The sequence below is a fragment of the Grus americana genome, chromosome 31 (assembly GCF_028858705.1).
Source record: "Grus americana isolate bGruAme1 chromosome 31, bGruAme1.mat, whole genome shotgun sequence".
Lineage (NCBI taxonomy): Eukaryota > Metazoa > Chordata > Aves > Gruiformes > Gruidae > Grus > Grus americana.
In genome coordinates, this window is record NC_072882.1 from 891652 (window position 1) to 900623 (window position 8972).

The 8972-nt window shown below is 49.6% G+C and overlaps 1 protein-coding gene across 1 annotated transcript; it reads left to right on the top strand.

Annotated features, from left to right (window-relative positions):
• The first annotated feature begins 601 nt into the window (after positions 1-601).
• On the top strand, positions 602-7701 carry LOC129197967 (keratin, type II cytoskeletal 8-like). The gene is made up of 11 exons (XM_054806806.1): positions 602-828; positions 1039-1180; positions 2416-2633; positions 3318-3378; positions 3997-4092; positions 4417-4581; positions 4669-4794; positions 5102-5322; positions 5518-5546; positions 6163-6249; positions 7538-7701. Exons 1-11 carry the CDS (start codon positions 602-604, stop codon positions 7699-7701), a joined length of 1536 nt encoding a protein of 511 aa, XP_054662781.1.
• Positions 7702-8972: the final 1271 nt, after the last annotated feature.

The window sequence follows — 8972 nt, forward strand, 5'->3', positions numbered from 1 at the left end:
TGCAGCAGCAATGCCTGCTCATGGGTGGTTATACTGGGAACTAGGGAAAAGAGAGAGAATGGGAAGCTAAGAGAGCAGTAGTCTTTGCTTTCTGTGGTAGGTACTCCTGGTGATGCAGTGAAGCGAGGTGAGCCACCCCAAAGTCAATATGGGGACAATTATCATGGCCTTCTGTCTCATGAAATGAAATGCCAAAAGAGGTGGGAGAATTTGAGAACAAACCATGCTAATGTGCGTGGATAACTGTGCGAACTGTAATTAATGATGGAGGGCAGGCTAATGAGATAAGGAAATCTCATCTGAGCAAAGCTCATGAGTCAAGCAGGATTTGGGGAATTTCACAATTCTTCCATTGGTGTGTGGTGTTTACTCTGACCTCTCTTCAGGCAGCCATTAATTGCTGCCTAACGAACCAAACCCAATAACAACATTAACAGACCTGCTAATTACCACGGAATGGAGACTAACTCCTCCAGAAGGTATAAAGGAGAACTTCTGTCACCCCCACAAGAGCGGCTGAGGATCCTTCACTCTCATTTCTCCTCCTGTTTTACAACCTTCTCCACCTGCTCTCTCACCCTCACGCTCTGAAAGCGACGCTATGAGCCAACGTTTCTCCAGATTTGGGGATGGGAATTTCAGTTGTTCTTCTGCTCACTGTGGCACACTGGGTGGTGGGAGAAGTTCATCCACCTTAAGCTACTGTGAAGACAATAGAGAAGAAAGATACCGTGGTTATGGGTATGGTTATGGCAGCAGGAGTCTCCACAACCTTGGTGGGTTTTGGAATGTTTCTCCTGGTGGAGGCTACGGAGGAGAAGGAGTAGGGTATGGGAGATACCTGGGATTTGGTGGTAGGAGACATCTTGGCTTTGGTAGAAGAGGGTATTTTGTGGGAGCTTTTCAAGGTGGTGAAGCAGGGGTTGGTAACATGTGTGGAAGAAGTTCAGGCAGGGAGGTACTTGGAGGAGGCCTTGGTAGAAGCCCCTTTGGTGAACAAGGGGCTGGACAGAGTTTTGGGCAGGCTGGTGTTAGCAGAGGCATCGAGGAGGTCCGTGTCAATACCAACCTGCTGAGGCCAATACAAGTACAAGTCGACCCCGAGTTCCAGAGGGTGCGATCAGACGAGAAAGAGCAGATTAAGGCTCTCAACAACAAATTTGCGTCATTCATCGATAAGGTGAGTCCCTGTTCTCTTTTCCACCTGTTATCTGGGAAGGGGGAGATATGAGGGGTGCTGGTCTGCCTGTGTGCGTCATGGGGACGCCTTTACATTGCATCTTCTCCCCCAAAAATCACAGTGTTGGCTAGATTCCCTTGTGCCGGTGTGAAGTTCTTAATAGCTTGCTATAAACACCGCTGCGTGAATCACTCACATTTAGCCCTGGGATAAGTATCTCCGAGTTGCCTTTTGTGGCAGGACAATAACAAACTACCGGGATGTCACCGACACGTTAACTCACTTCTCTTTTGAGGAAATGGGTTTCTGCATGGCTAGTAATATTCTGGTGCCTGGGAATTCTTGATGCTATCAGGAAAACCAGGTGATGGACTTGGTCATCCTTGATGTGTTCTGTTTCTTTTTCTCAAGCGAAGCAAACTGTTGCATTTCTCCGAATTACAAAACAAATGACTTCTTTGCTCAGAGGTCCTAGCCTCTTTTAGGTGGCCAGTGGTCCACACATCTGTCGTCTTTACCTCTTTCTTGGTTGATACTAAATGCTTTCACCTCTGTCTGCAATCTTGTCTTCTCTTTCATTTGTACTCATAGACATGGGGAAAAAAAAACCAGCCACAGAACCACTTCCACCCACGCAGACCTGGCATGTGCCTTTGGGTGGTGACATGTGTCTCTGCGTAGGGTGGAAGCTTGTGTTATTTGTTACATGTGAGGACTTAAGGGTTTCTTGTACTACTCTACGGAAAAGGTGTTGGTTACACCCAGAAGTTTTAAGCATGCTCAGTCCTGAAAAATAGGAGTACCTTTGACTTTTTTTTTTTTAAACCTTCTGGATGTCAGGTTCCAGGTTAAAACCTGTTCAGTGTCCCAGCTGAAGAGATGCTATCCCTCTGGTTTTACAAAAATACCAGCTATGGATGTTATAGGTCTTTCTGACCTTCTTCTCTAAGGCAAGGTGTATGTAGAAGAGAGTGGTCCCACGTTGTCTTCTGAGAGGGAGCTAACTCTTCTCATGGGTTTGGGTGTCTAAGGTACTTCAGTCCCCCACTTCAGTCTAAGCAGTCTCGTGCATTGGTACCAGCGTTACTGCAGTTGGTCCCACCTGATGAAACATCTAGATGCTACTGTGTTGGAAATATTAATTAGGGTTTGTTCTGCTACAGGGACTAACGCTGATGTCGGTGTTTCCCCCGTGCTTTCCAGTGGCTGAGACGCTCTTCTGCTTTGCCTTTCAGGTTCAATGTCTTGAGCGGCAGAACCAGGCTCTGATCGCCAAATGGGAACTTCTGCAGCAGCAAAGTACCCGACCAGAAGAGAGCAGAAATATCTCCTCTTTCTTCCAATCTTACATCAGCAACCTGCAGAGGCAGCTCGAAACGCTCCAGGACCAGAAGGAGCAGCTGGATCCGGAAGCGTATAATATGCTTCAGCTTGTTGAAGATTATAAAAAGAGGTGAATGATCACAAGTTTGGGAAAAAACATGCTGGAATTTTCCAAGGCAATGCTAATCATGCCCTGGGATAGCATAGCTTAGCTTCACACCTTCGAGAGTTTTGTAGCCGTTATAGCACTACTCTGCAGTTGGTTTATTATGGGTCTTGGATGCGGGAAGACTAAAGTAGATTTGGGGAGGGAAGAACCCAGAAGAGTAAGAGGAAAATCGAAGGCTCTGTAGATCTATCCCATTCTTCTCTCCTCCTGTCCTCCTTCACGCCCTTCCTCCCCCAAGCAATGAGTAACCCAGGACTCCTTACTCCTGCTGGTAGTTGTGGAGTTGTGGTCAACCTGGACAGCAAGGAGGGATGGAGCTGAGCAGTGGGGTCAAGTTGAGAAGAGCTGTCACTTCTTCTGGCTTTGCTGCACCCAAAATATAACATATGTCTACAGCTCTGTAAAATGGGAAGCTTAGTTCAGAATTGCAGGGATGTTAGAACTGACCTATGTCACGTTTTGTTGTGTAATTACGCGATAGTTTTGCAGAGGGTTTGCAATTGCCTTGGCAGTTGCCAGAAATTGCAGTTAAACGAAAACTTGACTCCTTCCCTATTTTGGGTGATTCCCTTCAGTTTCTGATCCGCTTGACTGAAAAAGTAAGATAGGTGATGAGCTGCTTATTTCTCTTCTCTGCTGCGACAGATTCGAGGATGAGATCAACAAGCGAGCGTCTAAAGAGGAGGAGTTCGTGGAGCTTAAAAAGGTGAAGTAATCCAAGACACTGAGCTAAATCAAAGCCTCAGAAATAAAGCAACAACTGGATGGTTGCCAAGGATTTTGAAAGCAAGGTCTTTGCTTAACTTTGTCTAACTCTCCTCTAAACTGAAGTCATTGAAAACCTGAGCTTTTTACTGCAAGACTGCAGAGAAATAACTTCCTCTAGAGACTGAATTGGTCTTTTGTAAGATGAATATCTAAAAAAGTGCTGGCCTTTCTCTATTCACTCAATCACAGCCTCGGCGAGACATCGTTATTAGGGGTTAAATAATGTCTATAGATGGCTTAGAACAGAAATTTAGACAACTATTTATTAGAAGAATTAATGAAATTGATGTTTCTACATTTTGCATTTTCTCCGGGAACAGCTATTGCCGCAGCTATTTTGCTTATTTCCAAGCCATTCTTTTCTTCTAAGAATTAAAGGCTTTCTCTTTGTTCCAATTGCTTTTCAAATGAAAGGTGAGATTCGTGGAACATTATTTCACTCCAGGAATGAAGGCTTTAAAGAAATGTACCGTGTCTTGCAAGAATTGCACCTCAGTGGAGAGTTTGACATTAAAGAAATACAAATATGGCTTTTTTTTTTTTTTTTTTTTAACAGGAACTGGACCGTGCCTACATGGGAAAAACAGAGTTTGATATTCGGGTGGAAATACTGAGGCAGGAGCTCGAGTTCCTCAGATGCTTACATGAAGCTGTGAGTATGCTTCTCTGATTAAAAACTTACCCTCAGGTCTTGAAGGACATGTATCTTTTGGAGGTTCCCAGAAATTTCACCCGAACAGGACTTTGTAGAGTGTGTACAGGGTGGATCATCCTTGGCCTTTGATCTTACAAAGTCCTTTTTCATCTGCGTGACAAAGGGGGTCTGGTGTGTCACGAACGTTGGAAGAGACACTTGAAAATTAAAACTGGTGGTGGAATTATAGGACCTGGGGGAAGTTCCAGTGGGTAACTGGCCATTTCTGTCCTCATAACACAATCTGCACTGTGAAAATCCAAAATCCTGTCTTCCTTGCAGGAGCTCTCCCAGCTGCAAACTGTAGTTGGCGACACCAATGTCGTTCTGTCCATGGACAACCATAGAGAACTGAACATGGATGGCATCATCGAAGAAGTCAGGCAGGAGTACGAGACAATTGCTCAGAGAAGCAAAGCTGAAGTAGATGCCATGTATCAGGGCAGGGTGAGTAGACATCAACAAGATAGGGAGGCAAGTCTGCTCACTGGAAAAGAAACCAAAGATGTCTTTTCTCTTCCTTCTGCACATCAGTACCAGGACCTTCAGAACATGTGGGTGAATCAACGTGAGCAACTGAAGAACAGTTATCAGGAAATCCAGGAACTTACCAGGCAGATCCAAAGACTACAACCAGAAATTGAAATTGCAAGGAAAAAGGTAAAGCTGATATTTTCCAACATGACTAAACTATTAAAGTCGCTTTTACCTGGGAACTTAGTGCAGTATAATGTAGCCTCTCCTTTGGAGGCAAACCTAGACATGATGTTTTCTCTTCAAAATGAAGCAGATTTGATTTGGGTGTCTATATTGGGATTTAATTTGGGTTAATTTACCCAGTCTAATGTTGTATCTTTTGAGTTCTGTCATTGAGGCAGGTCTTTTAATTTCCAAAGGCTGTCAGAGGGTTTGACAATCCCAGTCCTATAGAAGAGAAATGGACACATGCTCTTTGTGCCCTCTGCAGAATGCCAGCCTCCAAGAAACCATTAAAGATGCTGAGCAGCGCGGGAGCTCTGCTATCAAAGATGGCCAGCAAAAGCTTCAGGAGTTGGAAAATGCCCTGCAGCAGGCCAAAGACGATCTGGCTCGCCTTCTCCTTGATTATCAGGAGCTCCTGAATGTGAAATTGGCCCTGGATATTGAAATTGCCATGTATAGATCACTCCTTGAAGAGGAGGAGACCAGGTATGTACAAACTAGTCATCCTGGATAGAAGCACCTGTACAAAGCAGTGTGTCCCATTATTCGATCTATGACTTAGATCTCCAGGATGAATTGCTGCCTGGAAGGAGCGACCTCTTTCATTGGCTTCCTCTTAGAGCCTAAACTGACTTTTATGTTTATTGGATGCATTACCTCAATGTCGTTTTTCCTTCACAGGATACAGGAAGGCTCACCAGCCACAATCTGTAAGTATCTCAAGGTTTTGCTTCACTTCTTAAGAGCGGTGTTACCATTATGTTGTCTGTGGTACTTAACACCTACCATCAGAACAACCTATCTTAGTTCCCATCCACGTTTCCTAGGGAAACGAAGCAAACTTGTGTGTGTAAATACATAGGTATATGTGTTAATAAGTCATTATTGAACTACCGATTCTGGAAATTATTGGCCAATTTCAACCAAATTTGTAGGAAGTAGGGAAACATCTCATTCTATAGGTCTATGTGGTGCATGTCAGAAGTGAAGAGGAAAAAAAAAATCTAGTCCTAAAACTTGTGGAAATAGGAGGCCAAGTAGAAGAGAGAGAAATATTTGCCTTCATAAAGGAAGGACTTCACAGAGTGTTCATGTAAGGAGTAAGACATAAGTCGTGTAAAAGATAAACTAATAAAGCCAGAACCACATAAGAAAACATTTCATAGGTACATCTACTAATGAAGATCCTTGTACCCCTTTTTGAAGATATTACTAAGACCATGAGAGTAGGTACAATGACGGCCGTACATCAGTAGTAATATCAACTGTGCTTATAATTTTTTTGGGTCAAAAGTATAAGGTGGACATAACTTCAATTTCTTGCAGGTGTCATTGACCACAATACGAGTGCTACTGGAGTCTTTGGAGTAAGACCAGGCGGCTCGAAAAGTGGGAAGGGAGGGATGAACTCTGGTACGGCCAGCAAAAACAGAAGGAAAGGATCTATCTCTGGAGGAGGAAAATGTGGAATAACTGGTGGATGGGGATCGAGCTCTGGCAGTGGTGGGTCCATCTGTGGAGGAGGAGGAGGAGGAAAAGGAGGAGGCTCAGGCAGTGGAGGCTCCATGTCGGGAGGTGGCCACAGCTCTGGAGGATGGGGATCCAGCTCTGGCAGTGGTGGGTCCATCTGTGGAGGAGGAGGAGGAGGAAAAGGAGGAGGCTCAGGCAGTGGAGGATCCATGTCTGGAGGATGGGGATCGAGCTCTGGCAGTGGTGGGTCCATCTGTGGAGGAGGAGGAGGAGGAGGAGGAAAAGGAGGAGGCTCAGGCAGTGGAGGCTCCATGTCGGGAGGTGGCCACAGCTCTGGAGGATGGGGATCCAGCTCTGGCAGTGGTGGGTCCATCTGTGGAGGAGGAGGAGGAGGAAAAGGAGGAGGCTCAGGCAGTGGAGGATCCATGTCTGGAGGATGGGGATCGAGCTCTGGCAGTGGTGGGTCCATCTGTGGAGGAGGAGGAGGAGGAGGAGGAGGCAAAGGAGGAGGCTCAGGCAGTGGAGGCTCCATGTCGGGAGGTGGCCACAGCTCTGGAGGATGGGGATCCAGCTCTGGCAGTGGTGGGTCCATCTGTGGAGGAGGAGGAGGAGGAAAAGGAGGAGGCTCAGGCAGTGGAGGATCCATGTCTGGAGGATGGGGATCGAGCTCTGGCAGTGGTGGGTCCATCTGTGGAGGAGGAGGAGGAGGAGGAGGAGGCAAAGGAGGAGGCTCAGGCAGTGGAGGCTCCATGTCGGGAGGTGGCCACAGCTCTGGAGGATGGGGATCCAGCTCTGGCAGTGGTGGGTCCATCTGTGGAGGAGGAGGAAAAGGAGGAGGCTCAGGCAGTGGAGGATCCATGTCTGGAGGATGGGGATCGAGCTCTGGCAGTGGTGGGTCCATCTGTGGAGGAGGAGGAGGAGGAAAAGGAGGAGGCTCAGGCAGTGGAGGCTCCATGTCGGGAGGTGGCCACAGCTCTGGAGGATGGGGATCGAGCTCCGGCAGTGGTGGTTCCATCTGTGGAGGAGGAGGAGGTAGCTCAGGCAGTGGAGGCTCCGTGTCTGGAGGTGGCCACAGCTCTGGAGGATGGGGATCGAGCTCCGGCAGTGGCAGATGCAGTCCCCACAGTGGAGGGATGAGCTCTGGTGGTGGCAGCAGCTCTGGCAGGAGAGGGTCCATCTCTGGAGGTGGTGGAGGAGGAAGCTCAGGTCATGGAGGATCGGGGTCTGGCAGTGGTGGCTCCATCTGTGGAGGAGGAGGTGGAGGCTCAGGGTATGGAGGAGGAGGAGGAGGTAGCTCAGGCAGTGGAGGCTCCGTGTCTGGAGGTGGCCACAGCTCTGGAGGATGGGGATCGAGCTCCGGCAGTGGCAGATGCAGTCCCCACAGTGGAGGGATGAGCTCTGGTGGTGGCAGCAGCTCTGGCAGGAGAGGGTCCATCTCTGGAGGTGGTGGAGGAGGAAGCTCAGGTCATGGAGGATCGGGGTCTGGCAGTGGTGGCTCCATCTGTGGAGGAGGAGGTGGAGGCTCAGGGTATGGAGGAGGAGGAGGTAGCTCAGGCAGTGGAGGCTCCGTGTCTGGAGGTGGCCACAGCTCTGGAGGATGGGGATCGAGCTCTGGCAGTGGTGGTTCCATCTGTGGAGGAGGAGGAGGAGGAGGTAGCTCAGGCGGTGGAGGCTCCGTGTCTGGAGGTGGCCACAGCTCTGGAGGATGGGGATCGAGCTCCGGCAGTGGCAGATGTAGTCCCCACAGTGGAGGGATGAGCTCTGGTGGTGGCAGCAGCTCTGGCAGGAGAGGGTCCATCTCTGGAGGTGGTGGAGGAGGAAGCTCAGGTCATGGAGGATCAGGCTCTGGCAGCGGTGGCTCCATCTGTGGAGGAGGAGGTGGAGGCTCAGGGTATGGAGGAGGAGGAGGAGGTAGCTCAGGCAGTGGAGGCTCCGTGTCTGGAGGTGGCCACAGCTCTGGAGGATGGGGATCAGGGTCTGGCAGTGGTGGTTCCATCTGTGGAGGAGGAGGAGGAGGTAGCTCAGGCAGTGGAGGCTCCGTGTCTGGAGGTGGCCACAGCTCTGGAGGATGGGGATCGAGCTCCGGCAGTGGCAGATGCAGTCCCCACAGTGGAGGGATGAGCTCTGGTGGTGGCAGCAGCTCTGGCAGGAGAGGGTCCATCTCTGGAGGTGGTGGAGGAGGAAGCTCAGGTCATGGAGGATCAGGCTCTGGCAGCGGTGGCTCCATGTGTGGAGGAGGAGGTGGAGGCTCAGGGTATGGAGGAGGAGGAGGAGGTAGCTCAGGCAGTGGAGGCTCCGTGTCTGGAGGTGGCCACAGCTCTGGAGGATGGGGATCGAGCTCTGGCAGTGGTGGTTCCATCTGTGGAGGAGGAGGAGGAGGAGGTAGCTCAGGCAGTGGAGGCTCCGTGTCTGGAGGTGGCCACAGCTCTGGAGGATGGGGATCGAGCTCCGGCAGTGGCAGATGCAGTCCCCACAGTGGAGGGATGAGCTCTAGTGGTGGCAGCAGCTCTGGCAGGAGAGGGTCCATCTCTGGAGGTGGTGGAGGAGGAAGCTCAGGTCATGGAGGATCAGGCTCTGGCAGTGGTGGCTCCATCTGTGGAGGAGGAGGTGGAGGCTCAGGGTATGGAGGAGGAGGAGGAGGTAGCTCAGGCAGTGGAGGCTCCGTG